Source organism: Wolffia australiana, chromosome 4 (assembly GCF_029677425.1).
Source record: "Wolffia australiana isolate 7733 chromosome 4, ASM2967742v1".
Classification (NCBI taxonomy): domain Eukaryota; kingdom Viridiplantae; phylum Streptophyta; class Magnoliopsida; order Alismatales; family Araceae; genus Wolffia; species Wolffia australiana.
In genome coordinates this window covers 23,633,721-23,652,089 of record NC_135838.1, presented here as the reverse complement: position 1 = coordinate 23,652,089, position 18,369 = coordinate 23,633,721, and the positions used below count along the sequence as shown (strand labels likewise).

General features: G+C 45.8%; 2 protein-coding genes across 5 annotated transcripts; one reads left to right on the top strand and one right to left on the bottom strand.

The window, feature by feature from the left end:
* The first annotated feature begins 1,674 nt into the window (after positions 1-1,674).
* LOC144702460 (Glycosyl hydrolase family protein) lies at positions 1,675-5,050 on the top strand. 2 transcript variants are annotated; one of them, XM_078574516.1, is made up of 5 exons: positions 1,675-2,735; positions 2,812-2,909; positions 2,974-3,330; positions 3,405-3,821; positions 3,923-5,050. In XM_078574516.1, exons 1-5 carry the CDS (start codon positions 1,783-1,785, stop codon positions 4,531-4,533), a joined length of 2,436 nt encoding a protein of 811 aa, XP_078430642.1. In that variant the 5' UTR covers positions 1,675-1,782; the 3' UTR covers positions 4,534-5,050. The 2 variants fall into 2 exon arrangements, with proteins under 2 accessions (XP_078430642.1, XP_078430643.1); XM_078574517.1 differs by having other exon boundaries at positions 1,676-2,735; positions 3,941-5,050.
* On the bottom strand, positions 4,574-11,188 carry LOC144702461 (oxidoreductase, zinc-binding dehydrogenase family protein). Of its 3 annotated transcripts, XM_078574518.1 has the most exons (11): positions 10,968-11,188; positions 10,670-10,903; positions 10,471-10,566; positions 10,286-10,374; positions 9,651-9,779; positions 6,057-6,174; positions 5,797-5,881; positions 5,592-5,701; positions 5,349-5,497; positions 5,085-5,181; positions 4,574-4,973 (listed from the first exon to the last, which is right to left on the bottom strand). In XM_078574518.1, exons 1-11 carry the CDS (start codon positions 11,046-11,048, stop codon positions 4,680-4,682), a joined length of 1,482 nt encoding a protein of 493 aa, XP_078430644.1. In that variant the 5' UTR covers positions 11,049-11,188; the 3' UTR covers positions 4,574-4,679. The 3 variants fall into 3 exon arrangements, with proteins under 3 accessions (XP_078430644.1, XP_078430645.1, XP_078430646.1); XM_078574519.1 differs by lacking the exon at positions 10,968-11,188 and having other exon boundaries at positions 9,651-9,796; positions 10,286-10,370; positions 10,670-10,848; XM_078574520.1 differs by lacking the exon at positions 10,968-11,188 and having other exon boundaries at positions 9,651-9,784; positions 10,286-10,370; positions 10,670-10,848.
* Between the last annotated feature and the right edge of the window lie 7,181 nt (positions 11,189-18,369).

Sequence of the window (18,369 nt, the reverse complement as noted above, 5' to 3'; positions counted from 1 at the left end):
TCCCTTTGTTCCGGTTTCACTCTCCCTCTATCCCGGTCGCTCTCCCTCCCTCCCTCCCTTTCGCCCTCTATCCCGTTCTCACTCTCTCCCTCTCATTTTCTTTCCCTCTATCTGTCTCCCTATCGCGTTCCCTCCCTCTCTTTCTCTCGCCCTCTCTCTCGCTCTTCTTCCTCTCTTCCTTTCTCTCTCTCCCCCCCCTCTGTTCCAGTCTTACTCTCTCTCTCTCTCTCTCTCTCTCCCTCTCTCTCTTTCATTTGCCCTCCATTCCTCGCTCCCTCTTTCCATTGCTCTGTTCTCACTCTTTCCCACTCATTTTTTTCCCTCTATCCCTCTCTTTATCTCGTTCTCTCTCACCTTCTCTCCCTCTCCTCCTCTCTCTATCTCGTTCTCTCCCTCCCTCTCTCACCCCCTCTCCTGTTCTCCCTCTCTTCTCTCTGTCATCCACTCTCCCTCTCCTTCTGTCTCCCTCTTTCTCACCCTCTCTCCCACTCTCCCTCTCCTCCTCTCTCCCTCTCTCTCTCTCTCACTCTCGCCCCCTCTCTCTCTCCCGCTCCCTCTCCTCCTCTCTTCTCTCCCTCTCTCTCCCGCCCTCTCGTTCTCTCTCCCGCTCTCTGTCACCCCCTCTCTCTCCCTCTCTCTGTCACTCTCTCTCTCTCTCTCCCTCTCTCATTCTCTCTCATTCTCTCTCACACACACTCTCCCTCTCGAAATCTCTCTCTCTATTGAACTCCCTCCCTCTCTCTGCCTCATTTCCCTCTCCGCCTCTCCCCCTCTCGTTCCCCCTCTGCTCATCTCTCACTGACTACCTCTTTCTCGCTTGTACTCTCCTTACCCGCTCCCTCTGTCACTCACTCCCTCTCGCACTCTCAGTCTCGCCCTCTCACTCTCTCTCTCTCTCAGTCTCGCCCCCTCACTCTCTCACGCTCTTCCTCTGGTATTCTCTTAGTGTCACTCCCTCTCTCATTCTCACACTCCCCGCTATCACTCTCTCATTATTCAGCATTGCTTTAGCACCAGAGGTGATGTTAGATGGGCGACACGGTCTAGGTTTATTCACTCTCTCCTATAGTGCTGGGACGCGGATGGGATGGTTTTTTCGTCCCCGGACAAAAAAATCATCCCGTCTGGGGGCAAGGACGAATTCTGGGACGAAAATTCGTGGGGGGGACTGCCGGACAGGACGGTTTTCGTCCTCTGGGACGAAAAAATTGTCCGTCAGGAGGTCCCCGGACGACAGACGGACGAATCTAGATGGGAAACCGTCGGATTCACATCCAACGGTTGAGATGTTGACACGTGGCCTGGCGAGGACAATTTATAATATATTATAATATATTATAATATATTATAATATATTATAATATATTATTAATATATAATGCATTTTTTCGTCCGGGACGAATTTTGGGACGAAAATTTGTCCTGGGAGGACTGGACGGGACAAATTTTTGTCCTGAGATTATTGGACGGGACGGTTTTTTTGACCGCAGATGAAAAACGGTCCCGTCCTTCGTCCATACTCTAACATGGGATGTAGGACGGGATGAATTTTGTCCTGAACCGTCCACGTCCCGTCCCGTCCGGTCCACGTCCCTGCACTATACAGAGTCTCTCACTCTCGAAGACCAGACCAAGACGGGACCCAACTTCAGGTCTAGGCTTAAGTTTTCGGTAAAACCACACCGACACCGGACAGCGTCCTTCCCTAGTTGCGACAAGCACAAGGTACTCTCTCTCTCTCTCTCGCTCCAATATTGTTCCCCTCTCCGGGCGAGAATCCCCATGTCCCCGTGGTCGGGTTTCTTCCTGGCGTCCACCGTCTACCCAGTCTCCTTCTTGTTCCTTGTCCTCGCCGGAGGCCCCCTTCTTGCGCGACTGGCAGGAACTTCTAGTCTGGGTGTTTCCAGGGATCCCACCGCCGCCCGCTACCCCTGTGGCCCGCCTCATCAGAGCTATGCTTTCTGCAACTCCTCCCTCCCGGTCGGCCTTCGCGCCAGGGACATCGTGTCGCGACTCCACCTCCGAGAAAAGATCGGCCTTCTCTCCGACGCCGCAGAGCCGGTGCCCCGCCTCGGCCTGCCGGCCTACGAGTGGTGGTCCGAGTCCCTGCACGGCCTGGCGCCCAACGGGCCAGGGGTCAACTTCAGCGGGGGCCCCGTTTCGGCCGCCACCGTCTTCCCTCAGGTGCTGCTCCAGGCCGCGGCCTTCAATCGCACGCTGTGGAGCTCGGTGGCGGCGGCTATTGCGGCGGAGGCGCGCGCCATGTACAACGTGGGGCAGGCGGGCCTCACCTTCTGGGCGCCCAACGCAAACATCTTCCGGGACCCCCGCTGGGGCCGCGGCCAGGAGACCCCCGGCGAGGACCCCATGCTCGCGTCCGCCTTCGCCGTCGAGTACGTCCGCGCCTTCCAGGGCCGAGCGCCTCTCGACGCCGGTCGCCGTGGAGCGAAGAGGGCCCTCATGGCGTCGGACGGGGGGGCCCTCATGCTCTCCGCGTGCTGCAAGCACTACGTCGCGTACGATTTGGAGGCGTGGGGCAACTTGTCACGCTACAGCTTCAACGCTGTGGTGACGGAGCAGGACATGGGCGACACGTTCCTGCCGCCGTTCAGGAGCTGCGTCCGCGAGGGAGGGGCGAGCTGCGTGATGTGCTCCTACAACGAGGTGAACGGCGTGCCCGCCTGCGCCGGCGCGGACCTGCGGCGGCTCGTCCGAGAGGACTGGGGCCTTCAAGGGTGCGTTCTCGCTTGCCCCACGCCCATCCCGTATTCCCGTTTGTGTGCGCGACATGGCCAATGATTTACGGCGCAGGTACGTCGCCTCCGACTGCAACGCCGTGGCGACCATGTACGAGTACCAGGGCTACGCGCCCACCCCCCAGGACGCCGTCGCGGACGCCATGGCCGCCGGTGAGTGATGCGTCGACCACCGCCAACTGTGTCTCCGTTCTTTATCGTCACTTGTCGTCGCCAGGCGTGGATATCAACTGCGGAGGGTACTACGCGGGGTATGCGGAGTCGGCGATCGCTCAAGGGAAGCTGAGGGAAGAAGACGTGGACAGAGCGCTGCTCAATCTCTTCTCCGTCCAACTCCGGCTCGGCCTCTTCGACGGGGACCCGGCGGCGGGGCCCTACGCCGAGCTGGGGCCCCGGCGCGTGTGTAGCGCAGAGCACCGGGCGCTGGCCCTGGAGGCCGCCCGGCAGGGCATCGTCCTCTTGAAGAACGACCGGGGCCTTCTTCCTCTGCGCCCCGGCGACGTAGCCACCTTGGCCGTCGTCGGCCCCACGGCGAACAGCTCAAGCTCCGCCAGCATAGGCGGCGGATACACCGGTGGGCTTCCTTCCCCTCAACAAGTCGAGTTCCTTCTCCTCCCGCCTCGGCGATGACGAATGAATCGATGGCAGGGTCTCCGTGCGAGCGGCAGAGCCTGTACCAAGGTCTCCGAGCTTTCGCGCCCGCGGCGCGGTTCGCGGGGGGGTGCTCGGACGTGGCCTGCGCCTCCGACGGCGGGTTCGCGGAAGCGGCGAGGCTCGCGGGGGCGGCGGATGCGGCGGTGGTGGTGGCGGGGCTGGACGAGACGCAGGAGGCAGAGGACCGCGACCGGGTGAGCTTGCTCCTGCCCGGGAAGCAGCAGCAGCTCGTGAGCGCGGTTGCGGCGGCCAGCGGGCGGCCCATCGTGCTGGTGCTGGTGGGAGGCGGGCCCGTCGACGTGTCCCTGGCCAAGGAGGACCCTCGCGTCGGGAGCATCCTCTGGGTCGGCTACCCGGGCGAGGCCGGCGGCCGGGCCCTCGGCGAGGTTCTCTTCGGCGAGTTCAACCCAGGTAGGTGCTCGCCGCCCATGCCCCCCTCCCCTCCCCAGACGGCCAGACTGACTCAGACGAGAGCAAGGAAGACTAGTATACTAACCCTGAGGACTGAGGAGGAGGACTCCACTGCGCAGGCGGCCGGCTGCCGGTGACGTGGTACCCGGAGTCCTTCGCGAGGAGCGTGGCGATGGGGGACATGCGCATGCGAGCCGAGCCGTCGCCGGCGGAGTACCCGGGGCGGAGCTACCGGTTTTACGCCGGCGAGGCGGTGTACCCCTTCGGCCACGGCCTGAGCTACGCCGACTACGCGTACGGCTTCGTGGCGGCGCCGGAGCGCGTCTCCGTCCCGCCGTGGGCTCGTGGCGCGGGCGAGGCGGCGGCGGCGGCGGCGGCGGTGGTAGTGGACGAGGAGCTGGAGGCGGCGTGCGCGGCGGACCTCGCCTTCGAGGTGGTGGTGTCGGTGAGGCGGGTCGGCGGGTCCGGCAGGGATGGCAGCGCGGCGGTGTTGCTCTACTTGGCCCCCGCGCCGGGAGAGCGAGTTCCCAGAAAGCAGCTCATCGGCTTCGAGCGGGTACGGGTGAGCGGCGGGGCCGCCGAGGTCACCATTCCCGTGGACCCTTGCGAGCACCTCAGTTCCGCGGACACGGACGGCGCCAGAGTAATACGCCTGGGACAGCACGCTCTCCTCCTCGAGGGCGGCGAGCGGCGGCCCTTCTCCATCGAGTAAGACTGTACGTATTTAGTAGACCTGTCCACAAGGGAAAAGAAAGAGGAAACGAAGCCCGTCAAAATAATTTGTCGATGCGGAGTCCACAGTTCGTGTCCTCCGAATTTGAAAGATATCTGTGGCCGAACAAGGGAGGGACGGCGACGTCAGTGCACCGCCGCCGTCAGGATCCAACCAATCAAGATGGCGACGAGCAGAGCGACCGCGGCAAGAGGAAGATAGCTGGAGCCGCTCTCTCTAGTCGGCCGGGCCGCGGGGCCAGGCTCGTCAAACGCCCCGGCGAGCCCCGAGCCGTTGTGCAGAGGCGCGGACCGGCCCAAGGCCGCGTCCCGAAACGTGGTGATGCTCGGAGGAGAGGCTTCCTTCTCCTCTTCCATCGCTGACCCGCTGCTGATTGGTGAATCCATCGCCATCATCTCCCCGCAGTGGTTTCCCAGGGCCTGCCATGTGGCACGGTAATCGTCAGACTTTCTCCATCAGCAACCCAAAAGTTCTAAATCATCTACAGTTTTATTCCCGCAATATCATCTGGCAATTATTATCAAACGGACCTCGACAGTCTCTGACGGTTGCAAGTAATCGCACACAAACACATTGCCCAACCAAGGTAACAATACCCTCCTGGGAAAGAGCAGAACTCTACCCGACCTGTTTCAGAGGACACCAGATGTAAACACATGCAACCCAAAAAAAAAATGAAAAAGAGAGATTCGACGTTGTGTTGTCACTTCCCTACCCAAGAACAAAACAATCCAACCCTGGCAAGATTAAGCGTGAAACACTAGAATAGAGAAAAACTGAGAATGGCCACTCACTTTAGCTCACTGAAGATATCCTGGGAATCGACGCCGTCAGCTGGTGTTCCCTTGTCTAAATCTGTGGTGGGGTTTGCTGATGCATCAGCCAGACTCGCCTCCTCACATGAAATATCTAGCCGACTGTGCAAGCTGTTGATGATGTCGCCCTAAGGGAAATAAATCTACTTACTTAGAAGCCCAACAGCCTCACCACTCCGGAATAATTAATGAGCGATCGATATCATTAGTAGAGAACAGTGCCTTAAGTTCAGAAACAGCCTCAAACGCTGTTTCTTTAGGACCCAGATACGCCGAAGCACTTATCACCCCCGTGAAGATGGCAAGCCCGGTAATTTCCTCTTCTTTTAACGCTTTTGAGGAAAAAAGAAAGCCAAAGAAAGCTACATCATTTGTCTGCATAGAACCCCCTCAAACACATGGTCGATCATACATAAAGAAGACATACCGCAAGAAGGAACCCTGTTCATAAACGGCAAAAGCAATTCCACTTGGTTTGTGCCTCCAGAAGTGCATTGTACGTCCTCGTCGACCTTGAAGTCAATGCAGCAGAAAAAGCATAAATAAGCATAGACTGACACAGAATTTACTCGCCTATGAGAGAATCATCATGGACGTAAAATCTCTCTTATCACACCCATAAAAGTAATTTTTTCCCCTCTTACAGGCATCACAGACTGAAACCTTGTAATTTCAAGAGAAGCATACCAATATCCCGTTGATCAGGGCCTTTTTGCAGTTATTAAGTTCCTCGCTCTGCGCAGAAATAGCTTCTCGCAGAACATTCCTAAATGTCTCACTTTCCGGTTCTAGAGATAGGGGCAACCTGCATAAATCAAAGACAAAAAATAGTAGCGTGAGAAAGATCAAACAAAGCTTTAAAGGACTGATAACGAAAAGAAATCGAAGAAAAAATATGAAGAACAAAAAAAATAAGAACTCCCCGCGAGCTGGTGGACAAAGAATTTGACGGCCAACTTGGCGGCTGTGAGGAGAAAGGAATAAACGAACATAAAATTAAGGTAAGAATGTCAGTGAATGTGTTCTCCTAACATGAAATGCTCTCGAACTTTTGTATGTCCGGTGCTTCGCCGAAGTGTTTCCTCTCCGTTTCAGAGGCTGATGCCGTCTTTGCGGCCTTCCAGTCTTCTGCCAAGCACATAGTGATCTTCGCTGCTTCCCGGTCTCATGCCACCTTCTGAATGGTTTTGTTGGACAGGACAGTGTTCCAAATTTGCTCCTGGGCTTCTCTTTCAGGTCCCAGTTCTGTGACAACCAGGTACTTCTTCCCAGTATAGCCCCAGGCGCCGAGCTGCCTCATCTTGCAGATGTTTGTCTTCACAAATTCTCGCCCTACACTCGGTTCTCATGTTACCTCCCACATGTTTTGCACGGCACTGAGAAACTTTTCTCAGGGAATGCTTCCAAACCCTCTCTTTGCAAGTCGGTGGTAATGTAAATAAGCTCCCAGTGCTCCTTGAATGGCTTTTGATTCACTAGTGCAGGTTGGGACATCACTTTCTGTAGTGTAAATATTCTCTGTGTCAGCAACTACTTGCCAGAGAAATCTGTCAACTGCCATCGTTCCTCAGCCTCCGAGTGGAAATCCACTATTTATGCATCTCGTCTTCTAGCGTGAGAGAATAAGACCCAGAGGTGCTGTCATTCCTTCCCCTCGGAAGCCCTGCTGAATACTCAAATGTCGATTCCTGGATATGGAATCTAGATGGCAGGGAATTTCCAGAGCCTGGCAGTACGGGTGACAGAGTAAGAGGAAGGGACTGAGCACAATGGAGGCTCTGCCAAAGAACGCTGAAGGTTATTGGCCTGGTCCCGGCACAACTCCGTGCCTCACTTAAATATCATTCAAGTTTTCCAGAGGGTTCTTCTTCTGTACTTTCATCTTGTTCGGGCGGACCATCAATTCCAACTCTTCAGAGCGGATGATTTAGGACAGATGAGAAATATCCATCTTCAAACATTGCAGGATGTAGATTGACGCTCCACTGGGTCCATTTATGAAAAAGAGTTTCACATCAGTCATATGAACGACGGGGATGAGGAGAGCACAATCAAGCCCATACTGAGTCAGTCCCTGCTCCACGAATATTAACTTAACCACTGGTCCTCAAATGGCAGAGCACCGCCAATAACTGAGGAAGTACCGAGAGAATTATGCCACCTGCCCCGGCCTCATATCTCTCCCTACCTCCACTCTGTGTTGTCTTTTGACACTGGCCCTTCAGAAATCTTCTATCATTTTGAGTACACTGGTCTGTCCTGATAAATCTCCAGCACGGTTCTATAACAAATCCCATCTATTCAGGATCAAGTTATGGGTTGCAGGTCATTTTTGATATTACCAGGCCTCGGAACTTCACCACGGTGTGTGATGCCATCTCCTCAAGATGAGGATCTCCCTGGCTGTGGAATTGACGCTCTCCGTGTCAAGGTCAGGACTTTGCCACAGGTGCCTCTGGCCTTCAAAATTTTATTACATGTGCCCTGCTCAGTCTTTCCAAGGATTTGAAAGGAGTCAGCTCAATGCCAAAACCAGCTTTTGATGGCTTCTCCAAGAACATTGAGTGACCGTGGTGGATAACCATTGGCAATGAGCTCTCCTTCAAAGTTCTTCAGCCGGTAATTCAGCCTGGGGTTTGGCCTCTGCATTAGAGCTGCCTCCAGTTGTTAGGCGAACTAGGCAACAGAGCTTGCCCCACGGTGATGGCAGTGGTATTGGCTACTGGATTTGATGAATTTTTCTTATCCTGCTGCAAGGACTGGTGGTGGAGATCACAGGCCAGAGGGCATGCATGGCATTGCACTCCAGCTGGTCTGGCCTCATATAAGGTAGTGTCTCCTCCCTTGATTGTTTAGAGCAGTTTGTCCTAGAGTTGGCCCTCTCTCTTAGCTTTCCACCAGCAGAGGAACCACAGAGCACCCTGCAGAGCCACCATCTCGTTAATCTTCCCCAGATAAGAAGCTAGCTCGAAAATACTTGAACAAGTTCCAAGAGCTAATTTTTTGCGCACTATCATGCCCCTCTTGTCCCTAATTCGCTTGCCCTCTACCTTGGTCTTTTGTCATCAATCCCCTCTGAATTTTGTGGATACTCTTCATCAATCAACCCACTTATAATACCGTGTCAAATTTTTTGATATGGGGGAGGACAGGATAATATTCAGCTCTGGGGAAGAAACCCTGTGATCCAATAACACAATTGTGGCAGGAAAATATAACTGACTCATTCTTTACCATCTGCCGTTTATAGGAAGATGGATCGTTACACAAATACAATAGGGCACTAATAAAAATAAAAAGAACTAAACTACCCCTGCCATTTAATACTACTCATGCACTGTTGTAGAAACAAACTAAGACCGGATAAATAGTGGACAAACATGTTTTTTTAATGAAGAAGAAAAACATGTTAGTGTCTCTCCATCCTCGCTATCTCAGGTACTTCGTTCTTCCCTCCCAGCAGTCATTTCTCACTAGCTCTCTCTATCTGACATCTGAATGAAGTCCCATGCCATCGATGCCGCAAGAACATCATCAAGACGTCTGTTTTGGTACTTTATTGGCTCTCAGTTCAGAAGCTAGCATTATGTACATAGATTCCAGAAAGGAACTCTCCACTATGCTCCAGTTTGGCATGAGGTTCATAATAACTGTAGTAGTCTACTGACTAGTGTCCGATGAAAGGAGAATATCAACTTCGAAGCAGAGAGGCCATATATATCAGGTTGCGTGGATTATAGATGTATTTATTATAGAATGACAACAAAAAGACTCAAAAGAGCTATTTGAAGAACAACTGATAAGGGTGCTTCTACGAAATTGCAAAGACTTGCTAGAGATCTAAATCCAGAGAGAGTAGGACTAATAATATGGCATCCACGTGCACCGATCCAAATGAGAGATGGTGACGGAGTTTGGTTTTATGAGAGCGTAAAATAATTTTGTGCAATCATTTAGCAGAACCATTAACATAGTAATTGAAACCAGGGAACCACTTATCGACAGAGAAACTCTGGATGCCATTAAAACTGAAACGAAGCAAACAAAAACTGAGCAGCAGCAACCAAGTCCTGATCCAGATGTTCCAAAAGGCCATCAGGTTTGCTTTCAGCGATCCTCCAGAGTTTAGGGGGAAAAACGATGAGAAAACCAAAACAGTGTAATAGATTGACAATGGCTGAATTAAAAATTAGACGGATAAATCATTTCTTTCAAGCGTCAAATTTTTGGTACATGGATATAGCACGAAGACCAAATTTTGGAAACGGCTGAAAATGTTACCGTTGGTCAAACTTATAAATGCATCGAAATAATTGCAGAGAATCCAGCAGCTTTCCCCATTTGAAGTCGCAGGGCTTCAGACTAGTTGACACATTCATTGATGCTATCTCGCAGTTTCTGCAGGTCCACCTGTCCTGCAGTTGTTTCTGATGAGAAAGATTCATCTAACCAAGTGTAAAACCAAGAGGAATAAACGGGGCAAAGGAAAGGAAGAAATAGCATTCGACAACAATGTCTTACGAAGGGTAAAAGCAAACAGTAAAGGAAAAAATAGATAAACATTACAAGAAAAAACAATGGAGAAGCAACGAACATACACAACAACCGATCAGTGTGTTCTCTCCAGAGTCCAGACTGCCCATTTGCTCTTCAGTTAAGAAGAATTGACAGAGATAATTATAGATCCCATGATTCGAATGTAGGGAGAAATTCGAAAGCCAGCGAGTCAAATGCAAAAGAAGCAACGGACATCACTCCGAATCGAAAATCAGGCAAATTCAATGGAGAAGCAAGTAAAAAATGGAAAAAATGATCCAATAGCCAGAATATAGAACGTCACGGCAAAACAGGAAATAAAAATAGCAGGCAGACATCGTCTGACGTTCAATTAAAATGGTGACAAGATAAAAGAACACCTCCTTGGGCTGTACGATGCATGGACGAGAAGTCTTTCCGGCGGATTGTTCGAGTAGATGGACGCCGCCCGAGCCACCTCCCTCACTGTCTACGCGGCGAACATTACGCGTAAAGCAATCATGTTTAATAAAGAGATCTTGCTATGCTCTACGACAGGGGAGGGTATTGAAGGGGGTCTAGAGACCTGGCAGAGAGCCAGCGTAGATGCCTTGAAAGAACTTTCGGAAGCCCACACGTAGATCCCCACGACATGCATGCCGCCGAGCAACAGCCTGGCAACCTGATAATCGACGAATTCACAGAGCGCAGGAAATTAAGAATCGAGGATGGAAGCACAAAATTGATAACTGATGAGTTTGGATCGATCTTCCGAAGACACAAACCTGACGAGCGTGCTCGGCCACCCAGTCCACATCGATGATCAGGGGAACCGTCGCTTCCGCAGTCCACATCGATTTCCCGGCTCCGCCCTTTGCCCCTTTCCTCTTTTCGGAGCCGCCGGGAGGCCCAGGAAGGGAGCAAGGGGCCCGACCATCGTCGGTGGGCGGAGTGGGAAGTAGGTCGTAGACGAAGCCCCGGTCCAGGGAGGTGCTCAGCTTCCCAACCAGCAAACCCACCTGCAGAAGAACATCGTCCGCGTAAGTTCGGAAACGAGAAGAGAAGAGAAGCGAACCCGCCGACCTGCGCCAAGTCCGTCGATCGGAAGAGCCTCTCCTCTGCAAGCTGCAGCCGTGTCTCCTCGGCGACGACGGATTTCACCATTCTCCCGGTCAGATTGGTGATTTCGCCGGCTCAAACAGCTCCAAGAGACCGGTTGAGGGGGTGTTGTTCTCGTCTGCCCGACGATTCGCCGCCTGCATTGATCTGTCAATAGTTGTAATGCTCGCTCCTCTGTTGCATAGATGCCGGTCAACTACTTGTGACAAGTATTTATCGCATGGATGACTATTTACCGTAGAAAACCTATTTGACAGTGCAGAGCAATAAGGTATTTGAATGAGTATAATTCTTTTACCATAGGTGAGAATATAGTCCTAGAAACAATCCCCCCGGATTTTCAGTAATTTTGACCATTGACAGGCAATAAAAGGAAACCATCCATGGTTACTTTGGGAGTAGATTGTAGCTTGAACTCTGGGCAGTAAAGCAGGATTTGCGCCTGAGTAACCATCCATATTGTAGTCATGTCCCCCCCCCATTGTCAGTTCCACTAACACTTGACATTGAAGAGGGTTAGGATAGACCTTTCCTTGGACGACTGGGCTCCTTGGTGGTGATCAAATGTTTTTGACTTTGGTAAATTGCAGCTTGATTTCCAGTTTTTAGAGTCATATTCTTGGTCTTGGGATTATGGCTTTCTGTTGGCTTCTTTAGACAAAATCATGAATTTTTTGCCTTAGTTTGTGTTTTGAGAATGCTATTTGCCTTTGCCTGCTTATAGTACTTTTGGATTTTGAAACTCTTGGCTGCTTTACACATAGCTCTGTTTATGTTCATCCATTTGACCCACAATGTTGGGTCCTTCCTTCTCTTTTGATTAAGGCCCATTTAGATTATTGTTTTCCCCATTCGTTCATAAGTTTCCTGACGAAAGAGCCCATTGGAAAAAAAAAATCACTAAGTTTAGCTCTTGACTCAGAGTCTGATTTACTACTTTGAAAGGCAATGACATCCCATTCCCAAGGTGAACATCGAGAACCTTCAATTGTCTGGCTTCCACTATCTTCATCACATCATATGAAGGGATACTCGACAAGGACATCAAAGTATCAAGATATAATAGCACTATCTACCCCACCCATATGATGGATGATCATGTACCAACTGGTGTGGAGACACTAAGGATACATAATGAGTGTTCTTTAGTAGAAAGAGTTCACTAATTGAGCCATATGGATCAACATGTAGTATTTTACCAAATTATCAATCACGATAATTCATGTAATGACTGTGTAAGTGGTCCTTAGACTTGAGACACCAAAGATGTCTTGTGGACGTACTGTTGTATTTTGATTATGACCTATAAATTCTTAGAATTCCAAATACTTTTAGCTCAATCCAACTAGGAGTTCACAAAGGTGATTGAGTGGTTAAGATGGGATTGTCCACCCTCGGTTTATGAGGAGATAACACAAGGAAGAGAATGAGAAGATGTCCTTGGTCAATGCAATGGCATAACAATGAAGAGTTTTCTAAGGATTTCCCAATGCATCATGATTGAGTAAGATAATTTACTATGATTTGGCAGTTGACCATATCCTAAGTCCTTATATTGCATCATATAGATGAGGGACAATACATATATGGTTATCGATGACAAAAAATTCATGATAGAACCATTATACTCCTTTGTATCTTCTAGAGCACAAGGTGTAGCTTGACAGCCCAAAGTTTTCATATCCTTAGTTGTCAACTAAACCTATCGATTGGGTCAAATTGATCAATAATTAATTAACCTATGTGTTGATAAAGATAGTTAATTAGGTTATCCAATAAAGGTTATTGAGTCTTTAGAGTTGCTAATTAGGTTATCCAAAAAAGTTTATTGGGTGATTGTGTTTTATAAAAAAATATATCAAGTATAAATGGAAGAAAGCCCTTAAGAGTTCGTCAAGTTTATATCCTTATTTTTCCTTCTCTTCTTGGATGCCTCTCAGGATGTGTTTGAAATGGAAAAAGAATGATGGCGGATGAGTAACATGACACATCGCAAGATATACCTTGTGGGGATGGTCCCTTGGGCATAGTCCTTGAAGGCAGTGGCTGTTTAGTCCATGGTCCATTCGATGGTCGGTGCAAGGCCAGAAATTGGAACACATTGATTCCACTTGTTCCTGTCTTTCGCTTCAAGGCCTGTTCCAAATTAAGTTATTAGTCTTATCCGGTATATATATTTATATATGATATAAGATCGTCGTCTTAACAAGTTTATCAATGATCACATGGATATGACTAGAGGTTGAAGACTTGAACAGTTCAACATGACTTGTCAAAGTAAATGAAAATTTATGGATACAATCTATGCAAAGTAATTCGATCATCATGTTGTTCAATTGTTTAGAAATCCTTTTCATTATGTTTGGCTTCCGTGGTGCAAATTGTATATGTAACATGTTGATCTCTATAGATGATATATGGTTTAAGATATTATCTGAAATATTAGATGTATTTATAAACATTTAATTTTTAAGTAAATAATTAAGGTATGTGATCTATGTTTCTTTAAAACTTTCAATGGATAAATGTTTTTATATTTGATTTTTTCTTGATGATTTAGTCCGCACATGAGATTGTAACGACCTTGAAGTTCATCAAGTCATCTATCTGAATCAACTTATCCTTTTAGTTCTCATTGGTAGCAGAAGTATTTTGAAGATTCCCATTATAAAAATCCCTGACATTACCCTTAAATGATTCAAAACAAAATGAAGTTATAAACTGGGCTGGTTGAGGGTACATGTCAAATGGTACTAATGATTAAATCATTGAACATATCAACGGGATTTCCACCTGTTGACCAAAGTATTTTTGGTAAACTCAGCATTAGTAAGTAAAAGAACCCAAGGTAATTTTTGTTTTAATAATTCATATTTTATAATTGACTAAATCTAGAAGTATCACATCATCTGTTTAATATGAGGAAGAACTTTCATTTTTTAACCCGTCATGTGGTCCAATTATTTTAAAACAATAACTGATAAAAATTAAGTATTTATCTGAGAAACAAATTAGGCAGCCCGTGAAATTTCACATTTTGATTGAAAAATTATTTAGTGTGATATATTAATCAGGAGTTAATTAATAAAATAAACTATCTCTTTCTAAGAGAAATAAACAAAACCAAAGATTATCTAAAGACCTAGTGTTATTGGCTTACATTCTTCCAAGGACTACAAATACTTTAAATTTAACTGTATTTGACAACACACTAATTATTGCATCAATATCATGAAGTCTATATGTTTATTTGTATTAAAATTATTGTAGATGTGTGATAATAAGCCTAATATGATCAAAACTATTTTTACAATGATATCCTACTGTATACATTATTTTGGTATTTTATGGAATTTCATGACATCATATCTACAAAGAAAAAAATCTGAGTTATAATATATGTTTCTGAACGTTCTAAAATTATATCCATGTAGATATCATTTTTCAAAGTCAGAATATATTTCATTTTCTTATGAACTATAATTTATTTTATGGGGAAGGTTTTAGGGTTTCTAGGTTTTTTCTGTCCTGGCCACCTGCCCCCATTTGATTTTATATAATGATGACCAATCAAGTTTTAACTCAATGATTAGCACAGTTTATCACTGCCAAAATATCTCCTTATGGCATTGCACATAGAGATGCCTAATGGACAATCATTAGCCGACACACTTTAAAATTGTAACTGCGAGGAATGATGTGGACCAATAGAAAAATATATGAATAAATGTGATTACAAAAAACGAGATGGAAAAACATGTAGCGGCTATCAAAAACTGTCTATTTATCTTTCATCAAATGTTTTCTAAATAAAATTGATGCTGCTAATATGTTGCATCACATCATTGCCCAAAAATGAAAACATAGTTATGTAGCACTTTTGATAGAAAAGAAATTGGGGTTAATTTACATAATTTAAGGTTTCTAATTTATACAATGATATTAATAATTTTCCTTATGAGCATAGAGCGTATAAGGTTTGAATCCCTATGGAACAAGTATTAAATAACTGAATTTTAAGTTTAAATTTATTTTTTAGATTACATATATTTAAGAACTAATTTTATTCAATACCATAAAATAGTCAAAATTAATTTCAAATTCGCCCCATCCCTATAAACTCTCCTAGAAATTCAACCTTACATATATGAAAACCCCAAGGGTGGCATCGAGATATTGGTGGATTGGTCTAGGAGCTAGTTTCAAAACAATGTCTTTGCCATTTGATCCAATAGCCTTCTGTTAGATAGGTTATAGAAAGAGTTTGCAAATAAAAAATTTAATTTCAAAGAGTTCAAAAATGAAGATAAAATAAATTTAGCTATTATCCTAATTTATTTAAAAATTTTAAAATAATTTTTTGAATTTAGTAATGGAAAATACCAATGAATTATAAATAAATACCTTAGTTGGCGCTTTAGCAGTGCTGGATGATGGTTGATGGCGATGGCCTAAATGGAGTGAGCAGGTGAGTTTGACAATCACAGATTGTAGAGGAGATGGCTAAAGCTACACGCTATCAAGCAGTGGAGCGAGGTGAATGATGATAATTTCATCCTCAATGGTGGTGATGGAGATGGAAGTAGATACACACCGTCAAGTAGCAGAGTCAGTGGTGACATATGTGATGGTGATAACGTAGGTTGTTGACAATGATAACCTAGAAAACAGGGTAAACCTGTGAGTCCAAAAAACAGAAGATCTTACTAACATCTCTGTCATGTGCCTAATGGACTGAGTGGTGCTTTTTATTCATATGTCTTGATCAGAGCATCGATCTTTTAATCCTTCACCCTCAAAATGCAAGAATAACCCCAAATGAGATTTTGAATAACCATAGTACTCTAATAACTATTATTAGGAGCAAAGTCCAAGGGTGTATTTTTTACAGCGATCAGGGTCTATGATAACATGAAAATTAAGCATGATAATTCATGATTAATCATACATTTCAGAGCATAATTAAGCTATTTATATGTATGTTATCTTAAATTATAGGTAATTTTAACCAATAATAGATAAGTTCACTAAACTATCATTATTTACATTAAAATTATTTTTTGGGGTTTTTATGGTTTTAGTGGATAATATATTTAATTTGGTGAAAATTTTGTTTTAAATGAGTTCTAAGTTGAGAGATATTTAAGTTTGAATTTTTGGATTTTTTGTGGAATTTATTGAATATTTTATAGGTATTTTTTTCAGGATACAAAAGAGTAAAAAATAGGCCCATTATCCACCAGGCTGATGTGGCATGCTTGCTATGCAAGCGCACATACGTGGCGTGCCAAGGAGGCACTGACGGGACGCACATGTGTGCGCACGTGAGAGGAGATGGGGGGCGTGAGAACTGTTTCAAACATGTGAACAAGCGCCGGCTTTATAGTCAAGGAAATTCAGCCCATGTGGGACTAAGCCCCGACTTACCTGGAGCATGAAGTGGAAGCACAAAGACCGCCTAATCGTGATCAGGTAAGGCGATTAACTTACCTCTGTTTTTTGTCATTTTGTGTAGGGTGATCAAACGGGGTGACGTGGCAAGATCGGGCGCGATGGACCTCAAGTCCATCACATCCAACATGCGTAAATGCACCTGGTTGGATTGCTGACGATCGGACGGTTGATCACAAATTCGCACTTGATGAACAATCAGACTACCCAGATTCATCCTGCACTTGATGATTGGACGATCGGACAAGTGAGGATGGCAACGATCATTATAAACAATCAAACGGCTGAAAAAAATTAGAAAAACTTTGGGAAAAATGCCTTAAAAATTTGAATCAGTATCCCTCTCTTCGACAGAACCAATGGCCATTGTAAAGAGGGCACAGGAAGGTCGAGAAAAGGGTACTTATTTTGTCTCTCACCATTGGGTGACCTTGTGAAACAAGACTTGGGAGTGACATTCTCAGTTTTTTATCTTCTTGAAAACGTGAATTCCTTCCCTTCATTGATCAATCCTTGTGTCTTTTGCAATATGCCGAGCTCTGGGCAAAATGTATGGGCTGACGAAGTGAGATTAGGGCTTGGGAGCATCACCAAAGAAGGAGGTAAATATTAGTAACTAGGCTTTCTATCATGTACATTCCATTTCTCCCATCCTCCATCCTTCCCTTGTTCTAAACATCATTTCCACTCTCTGTTATAAGCTCTTCATGCCTAGGGGTAGCAATCAAGAGCCTATACACCCATTTCATCCTCCATACTCATTATGTACCCCAAATTTGGGTGTTTCATCTTATACATTCCCTCTATTTAATTCTTTTATCATTCCAACATCCTAAAATTATCTTATCATCTATGTTCTAAGTTCTTAATATCTAAAACTAGGAATTAAGAACTTATGAACACAAATTATCTATTTAAAATCATCATATGCACCTAGTTATCTCTCCTTTCACACTCTCTTACTGTGAGTTTAGGTGGCCAAGGAACAACCTAAGAGGGGGGGGGTGAATTAGGTTCTCTATTTATATTTATTTTTGTTTTAATTAGCCTAGAATTTTTCTACTTAAGAAATGAGGTAGAGGAAACGGAACATACATATATTTTTTTTAGACAGCTTAGGCTAATCCTTAATGCTGTTCAGGGATATCCGTCACGAGGTGATGATGTGACCTTACCAAGTTTTTGTGAATGCCCCCAAGAAAATCACTTGGAAATAAGGCTGAACAAGGATACCAAGAAAAAAAAAAGTCGATGAAGTTTTGTCATCCTCAACCCTCAAAGGCTTCCACGGAATGATGCTGCTTAATCTACTTCAACTTAGCCCCCAAAGCCTTCTCCTTATGGCCCCCAAAGCCTTGACCTAAGTGATCACAAAGATCTAGCAATAGCCGTATATTAATGAATAATGTATTCTCCTCAACAACACTTAGTGTTGATGGCTAATCGAAATAGTATTCAAGACAGTGATCAATTTTAAGTATTTAAACAAGAAAAATTATATGTCAAAATTATATTGAATTAAATATTCATAAATCTAACTATGACTTCCCTTTAATAATACCTCCTTGTTTGTGGTCGTTCTTTCTTCAATCCTTTTCTCCTCCATGTTTTTCTTTTGATAAAATCCTTGATTCGCATTTGACCTTTGATGCATAAAATGCAATGCAATGCAATGATTCTACCTGCACCAAATCCTGCACCAAATGCAATGATTCTACCTGGAACAGTTTTGTAACACAATTTTGCACATATATTGTCTCTCACAAAATATCCAAAAATGAATTAGAGAAATCTCCAAAGATCAATCTTTCAACGTCCTTTGTTCAAAGCTCGACTCCATCGTGTTCAATTTCAAACCCCTGTAACTCTTTCTAAACTCAGACAAAAAATTTCTTTGGTTTTGTCTGGATGTTAG

Coding starts and splice junctions, on each gene's coding strand:
- LOC144702460 (XM_078574516.1), top strand. CDS start 1,783: ATGTCCCCGTGGTCGGGTTTCTTCCTGGCGTCCACCGTCTACCCAGTC. Junction 3,331..3,404: donor CATAGGCGGCGGATACACCG/GTGGGCTTCCTT, acceptor AATCGATGGCAG/GGTCTCCGTGCGAGCGGCAG. Junction 3,822..3,922: donor CTTCGGCGAGTTCAACCCAG/GTAGGTGCTCGC, acceptor AGGACTGAGGAG/GAGGACTCCACTGCGCAGGC.
- LOC144702461 (XM_078574518.1), bottom strand. CDS start 11,048: ATGGTGAAATCCGTCGTCGCCGAGGAGACACGGCTGCAGCTTGCAGAG. Junction 5,498..5,591: donor AGGCTGTTTCTGAACTTAAG/GCACTGTTCTCT, acceptor TATTTCCCTTAG/GGCGACATCATCAACAGCTT. Junction 4,974..5,084: donor AACCGTCAGAGACTGTCGAG/GTCCGTTTGATA, acceptor GCCACATGGCAG/GCCCTGGGAAACCACTGCGG.